We start from the raw sequence: 26,911 nt of genomic DNA on the forward strand, positions 1-26,911 counted from the left end.
GCTGGAGTGGAGCAGAGCAGCTGGAACATGCCACTGAATCAGGGTGATTTTTTTTTCTGTGCTGGGGCTTGTGTCCCTTTGTTGAGTCTTACATGGAATAAACCAAGGCAAGAGGCAGTCAGTTCTTGGCAGTGCAAGGTCAAGTTGATGCAAGACTTGGATTTAGAGCCACAGCCACCATGTTTGTCTGCCTTTGTGCTTGCTTTTATGTTATCCTACTAGTTGTGTTTGCCATGGAGATATAGCTGTGTAATAATCCCATGTCATACTGGCCTTGTACTCTGTTTTGGTAAGGGCAGCCACCAGCTTGAGTGTATTTTAAAGCTTTCCTGGCTCAAGTCATCATATAAAAACACCTTATAAAACCGTAACTCAGGAGGATGAAGAAGTCTTTGAGGTTAAAGTGCCAGAGAAATTTTTCACATCAGAATCAGCTTGACTCACATTGATTTCTCTTGAGACTGTACCAGGTGTCTTTATTTGTCTATGCAATATTTTCCCATCTTCTAGTTTTGTCTTTTTGAGTCCTGCTGTGGTTTCATAAAATGGTCTCAGGCTGGAATTAATTACTTGAATGCTTCTTTTGGCTGTCTGAGATTGCAGTGTTGCATAGACAGAGATGAAGTTCTCAGCTTGTACTGTCTCCAGATCAGTAAATACTGATATTGGTTACAACCTGTAGTCACTAATGCAATAATAATAATAAATATTATTGGGGGATAGACTAGGTGATCTTTAAAAGGCCCCTTCCAACCCTTTCTGTGACTGTATTATCAGCAATAGACATGTTATAAATTCTAGCTGTATGTGGTTGATAATGGGCTTAATGTTGGAAGAAGGCATGATTAACATGGTAGGGTATGTGAATGAATGGAAAACAGCTCAGGGGGATAAGACAATCTGTAAGAACACCTGCAGAACTATCTTTGTGTTATTTGTTGTGTGTGGCATGTGCATATGGTTACAATCACCTGGGAAATGTTTAGAAACCTTTGCCTATAGCAAGAGCAATTGTCAAATCAGCTGCATAAAATGCAACCATGCTAATCTGAACGGCCCTGTTGAACTCCAGCCTGCTTCACCTCTGTTGCTGCTGCTGTTTTTGCCACAGCCGGACTTCCTGTGTGATTTTGAAGTTACTGAGGTCTTCGGTTTAGCTTCTGCCCAAGCATTAGTTATCAGGAGAAATGATTGTATACCTGAAGTAATTCATTGCACCAGCAGCCACCACCATCATGGCCAGATGAACTTTCACTCTTACAAACTGTTCAGACTTAGTGAGTTTCTGTTCTTTGGCTTTCATAGGTCGGTGACATTTTGTATCTGGATTCCAGGAATGTCACACTGTTGTATGTATGGCTCCTATGCTGCTGAATTTGTTGGTTGGCAGTAGTCAGTTAGAAAAATAGAAATATAAAGAGAACCGTGAGGAGATCTGTCTGCAACCAGCAGCAAAACCAAAGCTCTCACCCTGTGAATTTTAGCTGAGTTCATAGGAAAACAATAAGGGAAGTCCCCCAAATTTTCTCTGCCCGTGCAATGTCCAGAATTTGGTACCACCTTTGTAGTCTGCAGATCCCCATTGCCAGCAAATTGAGGAGGGACCACCTGTTACACTAAATGTTCATGAACCTTGCAAACAAAAATAAACAGTTACAAAAAAAGCCCTTAACAGCTTGTAACAGCTGCCACATTCCACCCAGGAGAAATCTTTATGCTAATGGAATCTGACAGGATCTACATTAGAGATCTACACATATGCAAATAAATAAATAAATAATTAAAAAAAAATTAAAAGGAAAGAAAAAGAAGCTTAAAAAAAAAGGAGAAATGTAGTAACTGTTCTGGGCTCCTCTGTGTAGCGGATGGTTTATGTATGTAAAGTTTTTTTTCATTGTTCTCACTCCGGTAGTTTACATTCTTTGATACCTTGGAGTAAAACATTTGTTGAGTGCACAAGCTGCATGGTATGGCCGAGGACTAAACTGAGCTCTTTTTGTTTTGTTGGTTAAATAAGGGAAGCAGTAGCCCTGCTGGGCTCCAGCTGCAGAGAAAATTCTGCTAAAGATCCATGTATGATGTTGCTTAGAAAATTAATGTCTTTTAATATCTCACATACCAGTTTGCCTCTTGTATCAGACTGATGAGAAAGTAGGGAATGTACATGAGGAATACTAGGCAGCTGAGCTGTAGAAAGAAGCCAGGCAGTAGTAGCTTACAGTTTGTGTAACAGGGCTCTGATTCCTGGACACATAATGTTGGAGCAGGAAGCTGTTTGGAGTTATTTTCCATCATCTTGGGGCACTCAGCAGGGATGCTGACCTTAGAGTCACCATGCTTGTGAGAATGGTGTTTTCCTTCCTATCTGCCAACAAGAAGCCTGGGAATTTGTGGATCAAAAGAAATTGAGCTGAGGATTTCCAGTGCAATCTGGAGATAGTAGAAATGGGAAAAGGATTAAGGAAAATAAAATCTGAACAAGTTTAATGTTCCTCTGTAATGTCAGCAACAGCCATGGTATTGTAGGCAGCTCTGAAAATGACCCGGTGGTCTTGTTGGTAGGCTCAAAGGTTGCTTGAAAGGGCTGAGAAATTTCCTCTCCTCCAGGTCCAACATATTTAAACTGCAGTAGCTGGATATGTAGTCAGTGAGGTAAGAAGGGATGATAGGAAGCCATCCAACAGGGTATTCAACATGAGGACTTTTGTACAAAGTACCTCATTAAGGAAAGGCAAATAATCTTATCTTGTCTCTTTGGACCTAGGAGAAGTTACAGGGAGTTTATCTTCCTCAGAAATCCTGTTTGTCCTTCAGCTAGACACAATATGTAGTACCAGCCACACTAAGCACCTTGGTGTTCACAGCCATGTTTTATTTTGCAGCTTCAGGAGCTACTCCCTAAATCCTCTCTGCTTAGTAAAAACTTAGTAAAGTAGAAGTAATGTCTTTGAGTTTAGTGAAGTCATGCTCCGCCAAAGTTGGTGCATGAAGAGAACCAAGCTCCCAGTCTGAATGCTGAAGAAAACTCAGATCTTCCTGTCTTATTTCCTTGTGAGCAAGTATGTGCAGCAGAGTGGCTTGAGCTGTGCCAGCTGCCACAACTAAGTACCATATTTTAAGACTTATCCTGTACTCTTCTGTGTTGCTCAGTTACAGATGTTCACACCTGTCTCTTGATCAAGTCAGAATCCTAACACATTAGGGAACTCTAGTTAAGAGTCACAGAGTCTTACAGAGCTAGATCTCATTAGGAAGGATTTTCCTATGTCAGATACACCTAACCTCCCTGAATTCCCTGGGTCTGTAATGAACTCAGTGTCTCCAACTAGATGACACCATTCAGGTGGGTTTAACTGAGGAAAGGCTAAAGAAAACACAAACCCCATCTCAGTGCCTACTGAGGCTGAACTGAGAGCAGCAGAACTAGTGACTCCCCCTCTCCCATTTCCAAAACTGGATGAAGGAGAGGTACCTGCTGTTCTGTGCTTTAATTTGGGGGTAATTATCCACCATATTTCAGGTCACAAAATAAAAGTCCTTGGAAGAAAAATGTTCTTTTATCCTTTGTGTGGTAGTGCATGGTTGGGTAGATGCTGGCTTATCAACCATTAGTAAATTCCTTTTGTGATTTTTGATTTGTATCAGCATGGCAAATTATATCCAAGGTTGTGGCTCGTTTTCCACTTCCATCATTGTCAAAACCCCCTTCTAAAAGAAGCTAAAGAAGCTTCTGTAAAGTCAGTGGAGTGATATCAGCATAAAATCGGCGAGAAGGGCTTAAGTCTCTTGATATTCAATTTTCTGCAGCATGTAATTGGGTCAGTTCCCAGGGATCCCCAAGGCTCCAGCCACATGCCCAGTTTGAAAGGCTGTACAGGAAATGCTGGAATGATGCAGGGACAGCATCTAGCCAAGTGCCATCTGTTGGCCGTTTGCCGTACTGCTTCAGAGGATGCACAGTTTCTGAGCGCCTGAACCAAGCGCAGATGATGTGGCATAAAACAGCCTCTGTAGATTCAAACTCGCAGTTTAGTACCTCATTTCAGGAGGAAGACTCCATAATAGAAGCTTTTCCCTAGGTCCAGACAATGTAGTCTAAATCTACTTTCTTAGGACCTCAGAGAAGATGTAAGACTTTTCGATAACAGTTCAGCACGTGAACAGCTGTACAGAAAGTTCTTACTGTGATTTGTGAAGCATACTCTTGTTTTCTGTTGAAGAATAAAGTTATTAATCATTGCTAGGAAAAAAATGTCCTAATCACAGTGACCCCTACTCAGGCTTACTTGCTCCAACCCTTTGAGGTGGAATAATTTCAGCTAAAGGAAGCAGATAACTATCACTTTGCCTCTGTATCACTGGGCTCCTGAAGCAGGGAGCAAATGTTTCATCCCATCTGTTCTCTCAGATTGATTCTCTGTCTTGTAATCACAGAACCCCAGCCAGTTAACTAGTATTATCTTGAATCAGCTTGTGTCCAAGATGTCAGTTTTGGGTGTAGTACTAGTCTCCTCTGTTGGTAGGTTTGTGCTACACCTGTAGACAGATGGACCTGTTACTGCTTCAGCCTAACCTGGAAGTCAGTGGGAGTCATAAAGGACTCCATATTCAGAATGGATTAAGAGCAATACATACCAAACATTTCTAATGTCCTAGGCAATTTCTACATTGTACTGGCAGATTGTCTAAATAATTGGCAGTTTACTGAAAACATAAATGCTTCCTAATAGCACTTATCAGCCAAATACTTCTTGTCCATGGCACTGCAGCAGTAAATTTTCCAGAAATGTTTCTTCCTTCCACAGGAGGCAGGGTTGGTGGTTCTGCAGGTGACATCTTCTCCCCAAGCCTCTTCTTGACTATAGCCCTCTGCACCGATGTGCAAGCTGCTCCAGGAAACACTGTCAGAAACAGTGTAAATCTGAGACTCAGCCTTCATGAATTAGAGTTTCTTGCATTTGCTTGGTATGGGAAGATTTTTAGCTGGGGTGATACAATCACATTTTTAACATAGACTGTTACTTTTTGTCTCCTTAAGTTTTCCCTTAGTCAGAGATATCTCGTTCTTTCTTCAAGTGCAGAGAGATGTTTTGTTTGTACAAGTAGGTGTTTTATTGCTTCTCTGGGATGTTTGTACCTATGTGATCAATGAGGGTATTCTAAGGTATTGTTTCCGTACCTTCTTCTGAAATCCACAGAGCCCTTCGTAAGGCCTTTGACTGAGTGCTTCAAGTCGCTTTATTCCTCTGTCAATCAGCTATATGAAACTACTGCAAATTTGTTAAAAATCGGGTCCAAAACATAAATGCATTGCTTTTCAGAATGTATTGTGCATTATTTTGATGTAATGTGAGTGTGCCTCCTGTTGCAAAACAGCTGCTAGTTGCATAATTGCATCTTAGTCCTCCTGTATGAGAACTAGGACCGTATATATACACTGTACCTACCTAATGCATACATGAGATACTTTTGCGAAGAAGTCGCCGTCTGACTCAATATGCCAACCTGGACTTTTAAATGAGTGAAAACACTTTCTTGTTTGTTTGCTTATTTTTAGAGCAAGCCTCCTTTTTCTCCCCCATAAAAAGAGCTAGTTGTCTCATATGCTCTTTTCTGCAATTTGTTTCAATGTCTTTCCTTGGTAACATGTTCCATATGTTTACTATCTCCCTTTTTTGTCCTTCAGTAGCCTAGAGCATTTTCTTCACCAAAAGCTGCATGGTTATTTTCCCAGGAAATATCATTGTTCCAAGACAGATATTATAGGAGCAAACAAAATACATTTCCAAAATGGTGCTGCCAAATAGCAAAATGAAAAAAAAAACCCTCATTATTTTTGATACAAGGATATTAAAAGGAGAAAACTGTGTTGTTTAAAAATAACCAACTCTTCAATAGTAGTGCGTGAGGATATTCAATTTTAAATGGAATGTTGTTTTTCCAGTGAGCCTATCTAATCTTGGATTGAAACTATGGGTTGAATTATTGTTTTTTGTCTTTTGTGGTTTTTTTTTTCCTCCATTTTTATCTTTTTAATCTGTATTTCGTTCACCATTCCCAACATTGCCTGTTACTATTTACATTTCATGTTGAGGGTCCTTTTTTTAGCTGTTTCTAAAACTTTACAAAAATCCCAGATGTTGTGTTAGAAACCCAAAGCCCCAAATCAGGCCATAAATCACAATAAACTGTAAATATATATGTTTATATATGTAATAAATATATATATAAAAGGCCATTGTACTGTTCTGTAGCTCTTCCCTTGTTGGCGTTCTACCCCTCACAGAAGGTAGAACTGAAGTGTCTTACCTGGTGTGTTTCCTTTGCAGACTCAGAGCAGAGCACTGGGTCAGACACAGAGGTGTTGGCAGAAAGGACATCCTGCTCATTTGGCTCCCATTCTGACCTTACATCTGGTGGCTCAGGCCCTCAGCCTCCTCCACCTTCATCCATGGAAGAGATCCAGGTAGAGCTGCAGTGTGCTGACCTCTGGAAAAGATTTCATGACATTGGGACTGAGATGATCATCACAAAAGCAGGCAGGTAAGATATCTCTGCTTTCCTATTTAGTTGAAAAAAAAAAAGGAATAAATATGTAGAAGAAATTAAATGGCTTTCATAGTTTCACAGCTGTATCTCCTACCAGATTTCTTTAGACAGGTAAAGTCGTTTCATATTACTGCTTGGATCAGTGGCTCCAAAGGAGAACTGGCAGCTTCGGGAAACTGTTGAGGACAGTCTTTTCTTTGAGCATATAAATCAGGAAATGATCATTGTACTGTTGGCTGTATTGAATTTAGGATGAGTTATGAATTTTGGAGTAAGCTATTTGAGTTTTCTTTCAAGTTCCCATAAGCACATCATGAGTCTGTTGCACCAAACAAACGTCTTCTTGTAATTCCAAGTAGACAAAATATTAATGACTTCCTGTATAAAAAATGTGCGGGCTTAATGTTTCCTTCTGCTATTGCAAATGACACCATGTCAGCTGAGGTTAGGAAGAGCCACAAATAAACCAGATTTATTTAAAAAAAACCCTCACCCTGCCATGCTGTTAGCCAGTCCTAAGATCTTCATTGCTGTCTGTTTGCCAAAAGCACAGCTGGAAGCTAGTTGTGAGATTCTGAATTCCTTAAACTGGGAATTTTAGCCAGGTTTGATTCATGTCACTTTCCTTCCATCCACCTGATGGTATTAATGGCCATCAATGACGTGACTAAAAGCGTCAGCACCACGGACAGCGCCGGCCACTTAGACCAGACCACGTGACCGCCCCAGGAGCTGTTCTACCCCTTCCGCAGGCTCGCACAAGGGAATTTACCCCGAGTTTGGGGGAAAAAATACGCTGTTTATAACTGTTCCATGTCTGTGCTCTCAGAAATTGCCAAAACAGCTAGAGTTGTTGTTTCACTTTCTTGTGAAGTGAGCACTGTTGCTCCGTAGCCCCAGAAAGTCCAGGTAACTTCCTCAAGTTATGTCAGTTATATCCCTGAAGATTATGAAAGCCAGATTAGCTCCCAGTTTTATATGTACAAGCTCATTGGCTCAGGAAGCATTTTGCATGAGTACAGAGTGGGACGCTGCCTCAAATGGAAGATGCAAAGTGAGAGGAGTTGTAATACTTGCTTATTCTGCATCACCTTTTCTCTGGTGTGGTCAAAGCAGACACAGAAAATTATTATTATCCTCTTTTCATAGGGCATGAAATTGAAACCCAAACAGATTAAGTGATCTGTCCAGCATCATTAAATATGATACTGGTAGAACCAACTTTCTTGCTTCTGAATTTGCTGTCCTGGTGTTGTTTCTGGACATGCTCTCTCAGAAACTTAAAATAATATATTGCTACCCACTGGATTATCTAGAATGATTTCTCTTACAATGCACGGAGTGGACTTTACAGCAGCATAAATACCTCAAAGCCACCAACACCAGTGCACATTAAATGCTCAGAACTTAGTGGTATGAAGATGATCTTGGCAGCTCACGCACTTCCAAAAGAAGTGGCTAAACATAAAGGGATTTTAAAAAGCTACACCTTAATTACAGGGTCATGGTTTTGTTTTAAAGTCATCAAAAAAGTTGCAACATGAATGCCACTGCAATTTTCAGATAGTTCAATGCAAATTCTCACAAAAGCCTTGGCAGCATTTGCAGGGGTCCTGGAGAAGGAAGCATTCATGGGGATAAACAGTGAAATGTTCTGGGAAGATATAGCATAGTGACCAGCCCAAAAATGAAAAAAAATCTATTTGGTCAGACTGATGCACCTATACAAAAAAGATTCCGTAGTTCCTCAAAAGATTTTAGGAAATTACAATACTAAAAACATTGCTGCTCTTTTCTTTTTTATTATTATTATTATTTCTGTTGAAATTTGTCATCTGTCTTCAAGTTATAAACTCTATGTGTTGACTGGAACTATGTATTTTGACATGTTTAATATAAAACTCTTGTTCTGATATTTATGAATTTAATTATTTCATGTCAGCTGTGGTTCATGGAACTTGCCATTTGTGTTGCCTTTCTGACAAATAGGTTTCCCACATCATAACAAGCAATAGGTACATATCCCTAATTACGCAGCAGTAAAAGGAAGCTGATGAAGTATTACTGCGAGATGCACATAGTTCCTTCCATGTGGGTGCTTGATGCACCCACCTGAATTACAATTCCAGTGAAGCACCATGGCAGGAAAAATGAGGCCCATTTTGTAAAGAAGCATCCCAAACCCCAAAATATTGAGATTCACTCCGTCCTCCCTCCCCATCCTCTATACCACCCCCCACTTTTTCTCTTTGTTTCAACCAGGACCCGAATTAAAAAGAGGAAAAAAAAAAAAAAAGCTTTGATTTTTCTTAGATTTAAATCAAAGATTTTTGTTTTCATGTTTCAGAGGAGACACGTTTATGCTCTGAGGAAAGCCTCAGTCTGCAGTTTATGATGAAGTATACCTTTCCCTATTTATGCAGCTGTCACATGTTAAGAATAACAGACACCTTAACTTCAAGAAGTCCAAACCAATATATGATGATTTTTTTAGTAGGGAATAGATTTAGGAAACCTTAAGGACTGGAAAGAATATGTCTCTTTCTGAGATTCTTTTCTGTAGCACCATTAATAGATCCAGTCTTGGAAATTGTTCCACTTATGAAAGACCATGTGTCACCCTACAGTCATAAGTTACTGTGAAAACCATATATTTGCAATCCTAAATAATATTCTTTCTTCCTGAAGAGAGATGCTTACCATTACTTGAGTCCTGATGGACAACTGGCTCATCACTGGCTGCCCACACAAAATCTATATAGCTACTAAATACATGTATTTTTGCTGCTTGGTGATATCCTTCTTGAGAAGCAATGTTAACAGTATTGAAGAGTTGTTTTTTTCTGCTGACTACATTTGCAGTTAACCATTGTAAAGCATAATGAAGATTTGGGCAGTTTCTTTACGTAGTATATCTGTTTATTTGGGACAGTCCTTATAGACGTGATACAATTCACAAATTAAATGTTTAACTTCTCAGATTGAACATTTTTGTGTCGGAGAGGATGTATCTGTTAGGGGTGAGAGCTGAGCCTAGCAGTCCTCCGTATGGGATTCATCCCATAGATTAGATTTCATGATTTCTGGCAAAAATAGCAGAACTGGTGTTATTTCCTGAAGTTTTCCTACTACTTACTGAAATTGTGAGTGACACACAGTGTAATTTGCAACTTCTTCCTTCCCTAGGGAAAATTTTCCTCTTCTTGTTGCTTTGTCTTTTCTAACCCTGTTTGAATCCTGCAAGGTCTTCTTGTTTTGAAAGCCCTTGCAATTACAGACTCAGTTGCCTATAACTACAGCTGCTCCTTAATTTTCCATGACTCGCAAGGCACTGCTTGGTTCCTGCCTGACCCCACAATGTCTTTCTGTTCATACTGTGTAATGCTAGCTTCTAACCTACATTCTCATTTCAAACATATTTCTGGAGCTATATCCTGCCTATGTGAGGTCTACTACACTTTTTAACTTTCAGACTTTCACTTGCATTTAATTCTGCTTCTTTTTTCTTTTCTTTTCTTGGTGCTGTATTTATAGATTTCTTTTTTTTTTGTTTGTTCCTGTAACCTACTTCAGTCCTCTTAGAACTTTTCCTTTCTTCCTTTCCACCAGAACATTGTTATTCAGAATTTAATAAGATGCTTTTAACAAGACTCCTTTGTTCTCTGTGCAACAGATGCAGAAAGCTTTTTGTCAGCTGCAGTGCATTCAAATCTGAAATCACCTTTATCTCCTTTTTGTTTGAAAAGCAACTTTACACTCTGCATAAAATAAAAACAATTCAGCTTAAGCCCCAGGTCATACTGATTTAAGCAGCTAGTCCTAAAAGCATCTTTAACTCTTATTCTCTACTTTCCTTCACCTACGGTGGTCATGAATGTACCCTGGCAATGTCAGAAGAGGAATCTGAATTCTTCCCACACGCCTCCTCCAATCCCTAGCTGAAGTCCATGGTCACCTAAGCTGCAGGGGTAGCTATTAGTTAACTGTTGCATAGAAGTGCTACCCAAAAGGGAAAGCAGAGTGCACTTATTACTGGGAATATACACTATGAAGAGTGCTTGAAGTCTTGCTCTGGAAGGGAAGTGCTGTCTACTGTTTATGGCATGCACACAAGCAAAGCCAGGAAGTATTCCTCTGGGGACCTAGGTTCTACCTGTCACAGAGCCAGAATCTCATCTCAACAAAGAGGAAAATGATCTCATCTGTCATATCATAGTTATTGGATCTGTACTGCAGGATGCCTCAAACATAAGTGCTGTGGTCGGGCTCAATAATAAGAGTTGGAAAAGCCAGCAGTGAGTGGAACAAGTGACCTTGTCCTCTCCTGACTCCTCTGTGCCTCCTGATGGGTTAAATGGTATTTTGTCTGGAGTTTCTTGCCTCCCTGAAACCATGAGTCTGAGTTGTCTGAAATGTACCTGGGGCTGTTTACATTACCAAATGGGGCTTTTTTATTTCCAGTGGAAGAATGGAAAGGCCTCACAGCGCTGTTCAGTTAGAGACAGCAGCAAGGATTTTGTTCTGAAGCTCTGTGGATTCTGAAGGGGGGGCCATGGAAAGGACTTCTCAGAGCGAGAGCTGGCAGCTACAGCTACCAAAATGCCACCCAGAGGTTCTGGCCCAGTGGGCCAGATAAGGTTTCTCCAGCTTCCACAAAATCTCCCCTTTGGGAGATACTGAGAAGATCTGCTGTGTTCCCACTCCCTCATAAACAAGGCATCTTTTTGCTCCCAATCCTTGCCTTCAGTCTTTCCACTCCACACAAACATATCCTCTCTATGGTCCCACACTGCAGAGGGAAACGGAAAGGTATTCCTTGCCTTGCCTCACTTTCACTCCTCACAGGTTTGTTTTCTTAAAGAAAAATACATTTGGCACCATTCTGAAATGCAAGGAAATATGAGGACTAAACCAGCAATGGTAACTTCAGGCTGCCCTGAAAACTCATGCACATCATAAATATTGTGTATACTTAATCTGCCAACCTAAATCAGATTCTTTTGCAGAGTTTCTCAACTAGATTTTTTTCTTTTTTTTATGACTGTGAAATGACTATTCAGCCTGTTCCTACCAATAGACAAATTGTCCTTCGCTACAATTGTAGAACACATTGCTTCATTTTAGGGTTTGCATTTAACAAATGTCACCCTTAAGCAAATTTAATCCTATTTAAGTTGTTTATGCAGTGTATAAATCATTATACTAAGCAGTCATGAAAACTGTATGGTAAACTGTATCAATCCTTTTGAACTCTCATCTGACTTCTGCTCACTAAGGAGTATTTCCAATGTTTGAAAAGCTTCAAGGAATTGCATTTTTGTTTTGTGGCAACCTGATAGGTACCTTTTAATCTTTTATCCTCTAATGGAGAATTGCCCTCTTTAGAACTAATCCGTGAAACAGAATGAATATATGTTGGAAGGGGTCTTTGGAGGCCATCTGACCCATGCCTCCACTCAGTGCAGGCCAGCTTTGAAGACAGTTCCAACTTGACACAAGCATCATATGTGCTGGTCCAAGGAGCAGGGATAAGAGTTGTCACCTTGAGGCACCTAAGGATGAGAAACTGAGACCTAATGCTTGTTGGAAAAAAGGTCCAGTTTGGGGCTATACCTGTGATCCTCCTTTGAACAGTTTTCACACAGGGAAATTTAACTAGAGTTTTTTGTATTAAATGAATGTTTTAAACAACAACAACAACAAAATGCTGGCTGCCACAATCCAAGTACTTCTTTCTACTGCTGAAAGTTCCAGGCATGGTTCTTAATACCAGTACACTACTGTGCTGTCAAACACTACTTTAACCAGGTTTCAGAACTCTTTATATATCATTAATTTTCTTCACATTCAGAGATTCAGAAACCTCATTCTCATTATGGAAAGAGGTGAGAATTGAGTAGACTGAGGCACATGGTTGTTGCAAAAAAGGCTTTTAAAAACACTTCTATGTGGCCCTGAAGTAACTGTAATACTTTATTTCGTATCACATCATATTTCCCCTAAAAAGGAACTGTAGGTAAGTTCACAGTCTAAGTTTAGGAAGACTCTTTTCCTGCTGAGTGGTAAAGCTAACGTATAAATAACTTGATCATCCCAAACTGCTGCTGATATAAAACCTCCTCCTAAACTATATCAGATGTCACCATGTGTTCTCCATGAAAACAGATGGCCTTTGTGTCTGAGGCTGTTGGCTATATAACTAGACAATATCTTTCTAGATGAAAGGTTCTTGACTGTTTATTAACACAGCCATATTCAAATGGCCTGAATTCCTTCCAAACCTTTGAGCTTCCTATTTTCTGTAGGGCTGGTGCCTCTGATAAGCCAAGAGTCAGCCAAGAGGACACACAGAGCACAGGGGCTTAGCCTGGATTACACCTGAATACATCTCTGTGTCGGCACTGCTTGCCTTTTCCATTTCGCCTTTCCTAAGCAGCAGTGCTGCTGACACCTGCTGTGACATTTCCAGGCCACATCCTCATGGTAAAGAAACCTAAGTTACTTCTACACCCACAGGAAAAGTAAACTGGTAATAATTTACAAAACTCTGGAAGTGCACTTAAAGAAAGCAGTGAGATCAGCCAAGCTCTGTCTAATCACTTCAGAGATTAGTCTCTAAGCCTGTCGAATGGTCTACAGTAATCTTTTACAAGGTATTTCATAAGCAAACAACCCCACAGGCGATACTGCAACTTTACACAGGGTTGCAGATTCGGAGAGAGCTTCTTGAGACACACAGTGTTCAATTTTCCCAATATAATGCACAGCCTTAGACTCAAGGAGACTCAGATTTAATCCTGGGTTTCTCATCAGCTCTCTGAAACATGACCTACCTCTTAAGCTGCTCTCAAGCCACCTCTCTCCAATTAAGGAGAGCTGGGCTGTAAAATGCCACATCCTGTCCCCATTTGGCTTGGCAGATTTAATGAGCCATTGTGGTAGAAACAAGGTAATGCCCTCAAGCCATGAAAGACTAATCCCTTATTCCTTCCCCCTCTCCATCATTCAGCTATCAAACTCACACCATCAGTTCCACAGGTCTGCTCTCTCCTTGAAGGGTTTCTGCAGACAATTCTTCTGACAGTTTTATGTCTCTCATAACTGGGGTTAGCTGTGCTCCAGCAGCTGCGTCGTGGTGCTCTCCCTGCCCCCCATGATAAACGTCCTTTTCCAACGCAGATGTACTTAACTAATAGGTCAGAACTTGCTTTCTTAATGTCCTGAACTGAAAGAGCTGTGGGTAGGGCGAAGGCTGAGGAACAGCCTCCTTCCTCTCACCCTTTTCTGCAAGTAGGTATATTTGGCCTGGATGCGAAAGAATAAAATAGCTTCTCATGGCTGAGAATTGATTTGTGCCATTGTAGAGTTTCATAACTTGCTCCTCAGGAGAAAATGCTTAAGACATAGGTGGATTGTATGATGTAGAAAAGACAACACTTATTAAACAGATTGCACAAAACAAAAATGCTACCAGGACTTCAAGGAAACCATGATGGTAACACCAGTGTTTCTGTTAAATGTGAAATATATGCCTAACAAGCATATATTAGTATATATGCTTATTATTAATATATATTAAACATATATATTAATTTGGTGACTTTTTTTCTTAAATAACTGTAAACATAAGAGTGAAAGGATCTTTCAGAATGATGGATTTGCTTTAAATATTACTCCAGTAACATGCAGGAAACATACCAGGAAGAAGGTACACTGTCCATCCTAGAAATGCCTAGAGAGGATAATTTGTGTGGAACATGTCAGAATTGTCTGCTAAGAGCAGGGAACAGACAACATGTTCGACTGGGAGTGTTTTATTGTTACCCACAGGTTGTTATTCTGCTACCCCTTTTCTTAAGCGGGAAAAATCTGAAGATTCAAACCACTTCCAGCACAGTCATTGTTGGAATGACCCACATCAAGCCTAGAGGATTTATGCCAAGAACTGGACTGTGTAAAGGAATGTGCTCCTGGTATCAGAGAGGGGTCTAAGGAGCCCCTTCAGCTTCCCTATTCACCATTTTCTTCTTGATTTCTACTCTTCTTTTCCTAGGAGAATGTTTCCAGCCATGAGAGTGAAAATTACAGGTTTGGATCCCCACCAGCAGTATTATATTGCCATGGACATTGTGCCTGTGGATAACAAGAGATACAGGTAAGCTTTTTAGGTGCAGAGGTAGGAACTTTGTGATAATCTTTTGTCAATGACAGCCTAGGAAAGACAGGTGCCATTATACACCATTTCAAATGTATGGTGGAAGAGACCATGCTGATTTATACCAATATAGTTGATTTGACCAGAATCATGAGACAAACCCAGAGGTTTAAAATACTCTCTTGTACTTTTGGATGGGAATCTTGCTCTTTTCAAATAGCTGTTTTGAATCAGAGAGATCCCTAGCATGCATTTCACAATTGACATGATTAGCAATGACTGTCTGAGGTTACTGATAACTGGAGATATCAGTGGGGAGTTTGGAGCCTCTAAAACTGCTTCAGCAAGAAGAGAATGGGTATGCAGCAGCTGAACCAGGATGGGCATCTCAGGTCTGGCCTGAGCTAACTTAGGTGATTTTTGTGTTAAAAGCATTCACTGTCCAGCAGAGCAGTCACAGGGGATATGGGCCCTAAATTACAATGTAGAGCCATTGAGAAACCCTGAGGTGAATCTTCACAGCTGAGCTGAAAGACAGGAAGAGAGTGTTCTGATATTAATGGGATTCTGCTCCTAAAACGTACTATGGAAAACTCATGGTCCTCTCCATTCCAGAAAACTATCCAGAGAGAGGTGATTTATTCACCCTCATTAAATACCTCTGAGAGCAAATCTTTTCATCATAGACTCACAGAATCATAAAACGGTTCTGGTTGGAAGGGACCTTAAAGTTCATCTGGTTCCAACACCCCTCTCAAGGGCAGGGACACCTTCCACTAGAGCAGGTTGCTCCAAGTCCCATCCAACCTGGCCATGAACACTCCCAGGGATGGGGCAGCCACAGCTTCTCTGGGCACCCTATGCCAGTGCCTCAGCAACCTGTATCTAACCTAAATCTCTCCTCTGTCAGGTTAAAGTCATTCCCTCTTGTTCTGTCACTACCTGCCCCTATAAAAAGTCCCTCTCCAGATTTCCTGTAGGCCCCCTTTAGGCACTGGAAGCTGCTATAGGATCTCTCAGGAACTTTCTCTTCTTCTGGCTGAACAAGCCTAGCTCTCTCAGTGTGTCTCCAGATCAGAGCTGCTCCAGCCCTCTGATCATCTTTGTGTCACTCCTTTGGACTTGCTCAACCAGGTCCATGTTTTATTTATGTTGCGGCTCCAAGAGCTGGATGTAGTACTCCAGGTGGGGTTTCATAGAGCAGTCAAGGTCCCTTTGGATGGCATCCCTTCTCTCTGGCGTGTCGGCTGCACCACGCAGCTTGGTGTTGTCAGCAAACTTCCTGAGGCTGCATCAATCCCACTGTCTGTGTTGCTGACAAAGAGGTTGAACACCTCTGGCCCCTGGGGAACACCAGTAAGTGGTCTCCACTTAGACATTGGGCCGTTAGAGGCAAGAATGTCACGCAGGACAGTGCCCGATGCCTTGCACAAGTCCGGATAGGTATGTATGTCAGTCTTTTCCCCAGATAGTCTTCACTGCACCACATTTCAAAGATTCAAGAATTGATCCTCTGTTTCAAAAGCTAAATATTACATTTTCGCTCTCAGACTGTTTAGAGAGTTTCTCAGGAAAACACTTTCCTGGGCAGTATCCTGAGTCTGATACTCAGTTAGATGTTTTCCCACTTTCTTTGAGTGTTCTGACAGCACTAACATTGAAAAGTAATATATTGCCTTACACTTTGTTTCTGTCCTTGTTTGCTTTTGTAGCCACATAGAGCAAGCTAGCAGTGAAGGGAGCAGATTATTATTATTTTGTTTTTCTTGTGAAAATACAGGAAATGAGTCACTGTTTGTAGGCATGGACTGAAATAGCTTAGCAGAGCTGAGCAGAGACCCAGTGAGGGGCAGCACAGGGCAGAACCCGGAGGTGTTAGCAGGACTGGTTGTGAAATGCCTCAGGCTGAAGGAGCCACAGGACAGAAAGCAAAAAAAAACGTGTCTAGGCAAAGTTTCAGTAGAGAAATTTATGGTGTATCTGGGATGGTGAGATCAGGAACACAGAAGATCACAAAAAAATCAGGAACACAAAAATTACTTTTTACTCTAATCTCAACATTTGCAATACTACGTGGAATTTCCTATTTTGCAAACCAACAAATTCTGGTTTATTGTTTTTTTTTAGTGGTATCCATTGGATTTTGCTCTTTCTGTGTGAAGACACATGTGTTTTGCACAGTCTGGCGTGACAGCCATTGCAGATTGCCAGAAATTACAGGGCATTTATTAACATTTTCAGAGAGGGCTTTGTTTACTCACATTTTCTACCCTGTGACTCGGAAAGGGTTAAGGCGTTGAGAAGCCACATGTGGCAGAGTTTTACAGGGAAAAGAGCTGCAAAGGTGGTTTTAATAATGAATCAAGTCTGAACAAGTGGCTCAGGGGTAATCTGGCTTTCATTTAGAAGGTAGGAGGTTGCAGTAAAGCACATTCTACCCTGACTGCAAATGGGAGCTTGGGGTGTATGCGGTAGGGTGGCCGTAGAGGGGGAGCCCTGGAAATGTTCCTCCAGTGAGTGAGTGAGTGAATGAATGAGTGACAACTTCCCATAGCCATCTACCCTTCCTCTTTCAGGTATGTGTATCACAGCTCCAAGTGGATGGTGGCTGGCAATGCAGACTCCCCAGTGCCCCCGAGGGTTTACATCCATCCTGACTCACTGGCTTCTGGAGACACCTGGATGAGGCAGGTGGTCAGTTTTGACAAGCTCAAGCTGACCAACAACGAGCTTGATGATCAAGGCCATGTAAGTTAGAAGCTAACGCTGGTGCCTGCTGCCCTAGCCTTGCTCTTCTCAGGCTCAAAAGGGTGCTGCTGCTGCTGCTTTGATATTCCTGTGTCCTGCTGGGCACACATGTCTATAGCCACTCTTCACAGCTATGAAGCCTTTTTCCCCGCTTCAGTATTTTTCCTCAAAATGTTGCCTGATCCTATAAAGCTCTTTTCTCTCTGCACATAGTACAAAATCTGATACATGCTTGTAAGAAAAGGGTGATTTTCTTCATATTAGACTTACTCCAGCCCTGCTTCCTTGTACATCTGAACGATATGTAGAATATTTGGGAAAATAATCCTTTCTCTTATTCTTTTGTTTTTTTTTTCTTCAGATAATCTTGCATTCAATGCATAAGTACCAGCCCCGTGTTCATGTCATCCGCAAGGATTTCAGCAGTGATCTTTCCCCTACAAAACCAGTTCCTTCAGGAGATGGGGTGAAAACCTTCAACTTCCCTGAGACTGTCTTCACAACAGTGACAGCTTACCAAAATCAACAGGTAAAGCTGCATGCCTTCAGACTCTTTTTGTGATGGGTGTTCATAAAACATCCGTGCACTCGATGTGTTTGAAATGTTAACTTTGCTGAGAAACGTAGCTCAAGGAGGGCATACACTTCACAGGTTCAATGTTTTATTTCTGCTACAGTGTGTAGACATGAGGCATCTAGCCAGGAAGACACCTTGCAGATAAGGTGCCTGCAGTTTTTATTGTAAAGTAAGTAGGCGATGTCAACCATAAAGAGATCATGTTCACATTGCCTTGCTGCTTCATGGTACAAACTACAGTGCCCTATCCCCACTGTAATTTTAAGGCAGTACAACTAGTCCAGTTCTGTTATCTCACAGAGAAAACACATAGTCTTTTTTTAAGCAGTGAAGCAAAAAAATTTTAGAGAAGCACAATCTTATCAGTTTGCTGACAAGAGAAGCCTTTGAACATAAGCAGCAGCAGTCCATGTATGGCACGTGAACATGCATAATTCATGTTTGATTCAGATCTTGCACAATTCCCAGTGGAGAGTGTTACTATTGACTTCAGATATCATAAGGAAAAGATGTTGCCACAGGAGGATCCTCTCTGTATAGACCTTGATGTTGTCACTGATCTGCCCTTTTTCTTAAGCTAGTCTTCTTGGCATTATGAAATGTAATCTCAGTGCACACTAGTGTTTGATTATAGAGTATCCTGTCCATCTATAGATACTATATATAAAGATACTATATCTTTAAGTGGAAATTAATTGTTTGTAAAATGTGAGCAGTTGAGACACCAGCAAAGAAAGGAGATTTAGGAAGCCTGTGCTGTGAATTATGTTTGCTTCCCCTTCTCCTTCAGTGGGCAGTGAAAGATCGTGTCCTAGTCTTTGAGGAGGCGCTTGCTTCATTGCTTCTGCAGGCATGTTCACTGCACACATAAATGTATAAGCTTCTTATATCCATCCATTCCCTTTGCAGTCTCCTCATATACTGCTCACCTGCCACCTACCTCTGCTTAAGGATTCCTATTAGCCTTCATACCACCTCTAATGCTTCTGGCCCAGCGTGCTTCTTTTGTTCATGTACACATACTCCCTGTTTTATTCTCAAGTGAGGGGTAACTGTGCACATCGTATTTCCTTTTCCTGTCATTCCCCTCCTTCTTAGGGTGGGGGTTGTCAGGGCATTAAAAGGGCTGTGTTAGGTATTTTTTTCCCATCTATGTGAACCAGAATCTCAGTTGGTGAAAGTTTTGCTGTGTTAATAGTGAGCCTGCTTAAAGAATGTAAGGTATTGTTCTAAGCTAGAAGAATGAGGGCACAAACTGTCTTGGAAGAAAAATAACCTGTTATCAAGCCTCTTAGGGAAATAGGTTATACTATTTGCTGCCATAAATTGCAGAGGAGTCTTGAACCAGAAACAGTGAAGAAATTCTTTTTTTTCTATGATGATTTATATTCTTTTGGAGAATGGCTTCATGAACACAGTGGACATCATTATATTTAGTATTCTTGAGTGGAGGGACAGTCCCATGTCAGATCACTTTGGGGCAGTTTATAGCAACATCCTGAAAGCACTCTCATGACTGCTTCTGAATGCCCACTCCTAGCTTATTCTCAGTCTAGTCCACTTGAAATGACTTAAATCAGGATCCAAAATGGATCCACTATTCCAGCAGAAAAAAATATTGCAACACGATGGTGGGTTTGCTCCAGCCATTGGAGCACTAGAAATTTCCTGCCCCCCCCCCCCCCGTGCATGTACTCCACAGACTTTTAACTGTAGCCCAGATATAGAAAGAAGAAAAAGAAAGGATAATTGACAAGAAATAAGCCTGTCATTCTTCCCTAATGACCAGACTTGTAAGACATAATTACACTGATATGGGAGGTGCCAAGGGAGGGCACCTCTCAGGCACTGGCTCTATAAGCTAGCTCACTGTAAGGAAGCACTGAAGTTTCTTCCAGTTTCTCTGGATTCCAAACACGTGGGGTTTTGCCCCCTAAATTTTCTTTTGGGGGGCATTTTTATAATACCAGTAAAGGAGGTTCTGCAGGATTGAGGAAGTCTTTTCATTACAAATAAGTGGAAATCCCATGAATATGCCTGTATGCCCTCCCGTGGCTGTAAACTTTGTCTTACTGGGAGAAGCGTCTCTGGAAACAATTGTAAAATGTTAGCAAATCCACCACAGGGATTCCCTCTGCTGTAATTCCATCCTCCACAGAACATATCTGTCTCTGTACACACAAGTCCCAGGACAGCTGCAAAGTCAGGCTAGCGGAAATTAAGTTCACAAATTAAGCTTCTGCAAAAATAGGAGCTGCATTCCAGATCTGAGGTTAATATCCACAGTAAGGACTTCGTTCTGACAGAAGCAAACCACCTGCAAATCCGCTTCAGATCAGTCTGCATTAAACTCATCTTTCTTGAGCAGTTTCTGCAAAAACACCGCAAATTTGATAGGATCTTGAGATCTTACTCTCTTTTCACCCCAGAGGCAGGGTCTCGGGGACTGAGGTTGGCAGAGGGAAGCATTCATGCTGCACCAGGTTGGGGAATAGCTGACAGGGAGTATGATACCACAGGCTGCAAGGTCAACCCCCCAGTATTATTTTCCATATTTACCAGCATGGAATTTGTGCCTAAAAATAAAGCAGGAAGGAAGATTCCCCAAAGCATTCAGTCTGGCTGTCATCCTCTTGGTTTAGGGGAGGGGGGAAAAAGTAAAACAAAGATGGTTTCCAGACCAGAAAACCCTTGAAAGGCCACCCAGATGCTGACCAGAAGAGCAGCACCTTCTGCACGTGGCTGAGTGGCCAGCTGCTGTCTTTGGAGGCTGTAGCCTGTGCTTTGTCTTTTCTCCTTAGCAGTGTTTGAAGGTCCATGAGTGCATCCAGCTGCTGGATATCCAGAGTGTTGAGGCTGGGATGATCCCAGATACCAGCCAAACCTGAGCAGAATGCCTGCTTCCTGAACCACATGGCCATTGATAAGTTATATCCTGGGCCCAAGTTGTGCTTCTGCTTTGGGAACAGCTTCTCAGCCCCAGTGCTGTGCCAGGTTTCCTGATACTGCCAGATTTCTGCCTCTGGCACCATTCATTTGCTGATCGAATCAGCTGCTCATGGATAACAGAAGAGCAACTTTAATATAAGTCTGGGGAAATACGTATGAAAGATCACTGTACAGGTGGTTTTGTCAAGAGTTGTAATCATCAATAATTGTCACTTTCTGAAAGCAAAAAACTTATTTGGAGAGATAACCAATTCTCATTTTCTTTCTTTATAGATCACCAGATTAAAAATTGACAGAAACCCCTTCGCTAAAGGTTTCAGAGATTCTGGGAGAAACAGGTAACAGGAGCTTGTTTGTGTTTTTTCACTGATCTCTCCTTCCCCTCATGAGTGCACAGGGCATGCATTTAAGGCTGAGGAAGGTGTTTTGTGATCCCAATTAATTTTTACAGGAGAAATCTGCTGTAGACTAGTTGTTAGAGGAATTTGAAGGACTGTTTACTTTGCCTGAACAGATCCAATGTATATTGATGGCTACCTCAGAAAACACCAGATTAGACAGCTAGACCAACCCTGTTTCTTTACAGAAGTCTCCTTCAGTGCTGCTCCTACCTCTGCCTGGACCCTGCAGTCCAAAACCTTGACAGAAGGTTTTGATATTCTTAGACAGCTTAAGAAATTCCTGCTTGACAACATTTTTTTCTGTGACTGCATTTTTTGGTGTCATATGTTTAATTTCCCATTCACTGCTACCTTTGAACCCCTTCTGTTGCCACTACTTTCAAGGCTATTTTCTTCTGTATATGTGTTTTGCTGCTGGATGTTATTTTTCTCTGCTGGAAAATTAATTTGTTTATGCTCATTTCTATCATTTTCATGTTCCTCTGAGCTTTTCCATTTGTTGTTGAGAAACAAAATTAAACATTCTGATAAGTCATTAGTAAACTATTAATGTTTACTGATATTGTCCTATGATATCCAAAGAATTAGGTAAAATAAATGAACTTCTAAAGATACTGTAGAGATTCTTAAAAAAAATATATTTTTAATTACAAAATTGAAGACCAGAGATAGAAAGATGTAGGATTGCAGACTGTAAAGAAGACAAATCGGTCACGGGCTAAAGCTCTGAAAAATAATGAAGGTAGTAGGAGATACTTTTGCTTGTTCTTTATTGCATGTAGAGCTGTGTGAAAGGCGCTTTTAAATTTGGATTTTCACAGGAAATTTACAAACTTGGAGCGCAAATGCTTGTTTTACATTAGCATAAAAACTAAGATTTTTTGATAGGTTTGCAGGATAAAAGTGCAAAAATGCTTTCGTTTCAAACAATTTCAGTTTCTCTCCAGTGATGTCAAATTGTTTCACTTTGACTGTGTCACTTAATTTTGTCAGGATTTTTATGAAAAGATTAAGTAGAACAACTTAAATGCTATTTAGAATACATTATATTTTAAAAACTCAATAATAAACCAGGAGATTAAATAAAAAAAAACCCTTTTGAATTAGTAAAAGACACAGAGTTATCAAAAAAGAACAAGAAAGTCCAAACAAAAAAGTCTCAACTTTTTCTGCCATTCATAATTCCATCAGAGTGTGCAGCAGGTCTACATATTTCAGATCTATATACTGGGGGCATCCTTTACATCAGTGTGACAAAGGCTTCAAACATTAAATTGTTTATAGAATTAGACATATATGAGTATGTTACAAGAACCCTAGGACTGTAAAGCAAGGCTCTGAGCGTGCAGACCAGAGTGCAAGTCATCTGCATAGCCTTCATTTGCAGCCCCCATGGGCACTGTAATTCAGTTTTTACTTGCATGCTCCTCTTGTGTGTGTTCACCAGAACCACTGCCGCCTTCATGGATTGGTATGGGAAGTGTTCAGTGACTGGGCAAGTGCTCTGTGTTTTCCATCACTCATTTAAATGCTCACAAAGAAGACATCTTACTGACCTAGCAACTTCCTAGCTCAGCTCCTCTGTTATCATCTTACTATAGCTATGTAAAAATATGTTACCACCCTTATTTAATCCCTGCCGTGACCATTAGTTCTCATAGTTGAAGCACATGTGACTTTTTCTCTGCTCTCCTCTTCTGTGTGTGGGTAGTATCTGCCCTGGGTACAAGGTCTTCCCTGTGTGCAGAGATACAGCTGCACTGGAGGCTGGTTTTAGAAAAGGGATTGATGCAGTTCCAGGTACATGGTGGGCTAGATTAACATGGAAGGCATTAATAAGGTCCTAGCCCAGTGAATTTGGACAGTTTCCTGAAAAGGTTGGGAATTACTGATCTTTGTAGCTCATTGATTTAAGAAAGGGCAGGAAATTGCTACACGGCTGCAGCTGTGGGGAGGGCTCAGTAAAGCTCTCTGCTGATGTAAAGAGGAATTAAAATCTTTAAGGTATTACACATCAAAGAGAGCAGCCTGAGGCCTTAGGAAGAAAAAACAGGCAAAGGTATTTGCAAGCATATATAGCAGTCAGGCGCCTGCCTCACAAGCAGTGGTCTGGCTAAGGTTGCACTGCTGTTGTCAGCTAGTGGAGGACATTCTAATGCTCAGCTGCTCCCTTTAAAGAGGACATGTACATAGATGTGCACATAGGAAGAAAAGCATTAAGGTCCAAGCCATGCCTTGAAAAGGCTCTCCAAATGGGACTTTTCTTAACTGTGCTGGCTAGCTTCTCTTCCTCTTGTGAATTTGTAATCTCATCAGGATCACTGGTCAGCTGGAGTGTCAATCTTGATGCTCTGTAGCTTTCCACGTCCTCACAGCCTTGGTTAGCTACGGTGCATTAGGCTGGATGTGGAGAACGTCCCACTGAAATTGTAGGCCTCCTTTGGAAAAGAAATGGGGTAATTTGAAAAAGGGACCATTAGTGAAGCAGGCAAGTGTAGTATGTATCCAAGAGGTTTTCGGAGAACTCCTCTTAGGCCACTTCTTTCCTGGGACATTTCCTTTCTGCCTTGTGTTGAGGCTTTTCCATGAAATGGAGATGGATTTTTTCCTTCACTTACTTTGTATCCTGATATTGTTTCACTGTTGTTGCCTGCTGCAGAAATTATGGAGTCAACTGTTGTTTTTAAAAACAGTTTCCAGTTAAAATCTTTCACTTCCATCAACTCACAGCCTCCCTCTATAGCTCCTTGTAACTATGGTCTCTCTTCATTAGTATAAGACACTGCTAAACCCCTCCTGCTCTGGGGACACCCCATCATGATGGAACTCCCTGTATCCATCTGGTGGAGCAATTTTTTTCACAGATCCCTTTTTGGATCTCCTTCAGTTGTTTGTGTAATTGTCTCCTTCACAGCTGACTGCGCCAGTCCTTCTGCAGGGAGAAGGAGCAGTGAGGTATTTCAGGGGGAAACAGCTCTGTAGCTGGACATTGTTTTGTGCTCAAACCATGCTAACTAATGGTGTTCAGTAATGTAGCCATTAGCCCTGATGGATGGAGTTAGCCTGTGTTGGAAGGTCAAGTCTTACCCGCTTATTAGAGATTCCTTCTACACTGTTTTTGGTCCCTCTCTGCTTTATCTGCAAAAGCACGTAAAGCATCTGTAAAAGTTGAACAAGGCAACTACTCCTGGTGGCGAAAGGATACCTACATAGTACATGTATGAGGCAGGCATTAATTGCTTTCCTGAACTTCAAGAGATTGAGAACCAGAGGCTTGACACATGGAGCTCAGCTCGCTAAATGTTTGGGTAGTGAGGGTGCAGATTTAAGGCCACAGAACCTTTTTTTGGAGACTGAGTAAAGTTCATCTGACAGTGGGATGCTTGCTGAAGCCCCTTATCCAGGAGGAAACCTGCAGGGACAAGAGTCAGGAAACGCAGCAGGGTCATGGAAGAATAAAACCCTAATCTGACAGCAAGCAACAACACTTTTCTTTCAGATGTGGGCAGCTGAGGTGAATAAAAGTTGTTTGTGTTGGAAATGCTCTTTGAGCTTTTGTCTAGGATAAGAGAGCCAGGAGGGTGCTTGGAGCCAGTAGTTTGGCTTCCCCAGTGAACAATGCAATGATGACCTGAATCCTGCGTGCAGTGGGAATGGCAAGGTTGGCCATATGGGATGGATTATGGAGGTGCGCAGATAGTTTGTACATCTTTTTTCATTTTTCAGACAATGGAACTGTTTCATTTATTGCCTATTATTAAAACTTTATAGCACTAAATATAAAAGAATGAATGAAAAAGAGAGAATTTTGGATACGTTTTAAAGGACTGACCTTATTAAAATGAAGCTGGCAGTGAGTCCTCTTCTGATACTTTTTTCTACTTCCTTTATAAAGATGGTGTGAGAGGGGAGGGTTTATGGCCTGATAGACAGTTTGAAGTGAATTTTTCAGTGCAGTTTTTGGAAGAAAGAGTGGATGACATATGCATAATGTCCATCACACTTGGTACCAGCAGCCCTCACCAAAGCCCAGAAAGCTGCTAACAGTTCAGAAATGCTGAAAACAGCATTTATTGCTGTCCCAAAATGTCTCTTCATTGGCAATGTGGGTTTTTTTTTCCCCTGTTAGGGGCTAGAACACACAGAATAGCACTTCAGTATTTCTGCTGACTAGAAGAGCACTGCCTTTCTGTCCTGTGGTGGAGGTATGTGATGTGGCTCTGGATATCTTGGTACCAGACCAGTGTCATAAACTGCTATGGGAGTGAGGGTTTTTAGAATTGACAGCAATGGAGTTTCTTGATTCCCATCTCCTCACCTCAACATTTTCTTTCAGAAATAGGAATACATCACAGTCAGAAGAAAAAAGATATATTAAAAGGCTGTGGTTAGAGTGGTAAAATCAGTCCCAGAAAGGTGGTGTGCCTTCTCACCAAAGCTGTTTTCTGCATGGCTGCATGTTCTTTTTCTGCAAGACTCCATACATGGGGTGGAAGGTGCCTCACAGTTTAGCTAGCATGTGAGGCTGCTGTCTCATGGGTCTTGTCTGATGCATGGAAGGATGCAAAAGTTCAGTAAGGATGTGTTCTGCTTAGATACTGTTTCAAAACCACTCATAACGTTTGTTCTGCACAAACAAATCAACAGGAAAAAAGGATGATCTAGTATATAGAGACTTAACTTTGTGCATAAGGGAACTGGACATAACTTTGAGCTCTGTCACCCACATACTTAAGAGAGGGTGTTTTATAACGCATGTTCAACACGTGCACACCTAGGAGTGAGTAAAGGACTCTCATTTGGGACAGGAAGAGGAAAGAGGTGGCTTTAAGCCAGATGTGGAGTTTGGCATCCATTCTTCAGGCACCTGTGGCTGCAGAGGTGCCCTCAGCATTACAGGGCAATCAGGGAATCCAGTGAAGCCACAGTGTTGCTGCTGGCAGTTGCAGTATGGAAAAGGGAGGTAGACAGGAACTGTGTCCACAGCAAAGGGGCTGTTCTAGACCTGCTCCCCTGGAGTGGGAGGACATGGGTTCCTAGCTACATTTTTCCTTTCCCTGTCATACAGGGCAGGAATAGAGCAGCTTTGCAAGCTGCTCTGGTAACCCCACTGCTGCCATTTACCCTCTCAGGCACAATGGAGTCCAACCCTTGACAGCACTATATAACTCCTAATTTACTCTTTTATTTCTTTTTATTATTCCCCCATTCTTTTTTTTTTTTCCCTTTTCTTTTAGAAGTACGAATTCTAGGGTAGTTGCAAGAGCTGAATTGATACAGGGGAAAGTGGCAGACAGAGAGCTAGAAGCTTAGAACTATGAATAAGCCTGATCTGAAACCGATGCTGGCTCCAGGCAGAGGCAGGGGTAACAGTTTTAACCTGCATTGACAGTTTCACTGAGCCACCTCCCATTAGGGCTTGGATTTTACTGGAAGGGAGTCATGAGAGCAGAGCTGGAAGTCAGATGCCGGTGCAGAGTGGTGTTATGTGCACAGGGATCTAATATCTGAGCCAGACTGTGAACACTGGTT

The 26,911-nt window shown here is 41.4% G+C and overlaps 1 protein-coding gene across 2 annotated transcripts in view; it reads left to right on the forward strand.

The window, feature by feature from the left end:
• Positions 1–26,911, forward strand: part of TBX15 (T-box transcription factor 15) — a 94,913-nt gene that overhangs the window by 50,143 nt on the left and 17,859 nt on the right. For both annotated transcript variants that reach the window (XM_057415972.1, XM_057415973.1), the window contains exons 2-6: positions 6,330–6,543; positions 14,603–14,704; positions 17,281–17,452; positions 17,814–17,981; positions 21,252–21,316. In XM_057415972.1, the coding sequence (XP_057271955.1) occupies positions 6,330–6,543; positions 14,603–14,704; positions 17,281–17,452; positions 17,814–17,981; positions 21,252–21,316 (721 nt within the window). The remainder of the gene's footprint in view (positions 1–6,329; positions 6,544–14,602; positions 14,705–17,280; positions 17,453–17,813; positions 17,982–21,251; positions 21,317–26,911) is intronic.

Source organism: Pezoporus wallicus, unplaced genomic scaffold (assembly GCF_028554395.1).
Source record: "Pezoporus wallicus isolate ANWC-B61680 ecotype Strahan unplaced genomic scaffold, APGP_CSIRO_Pwel_v1 contig_6814, whole genome shotgun sequence".
NCBI classification, from domain to species: Eukaryota; Metazoa; Chordata; class Aves; order Psittaciformes; family Psittacidae; genus Pezoporus; species Pezoporus wallicus.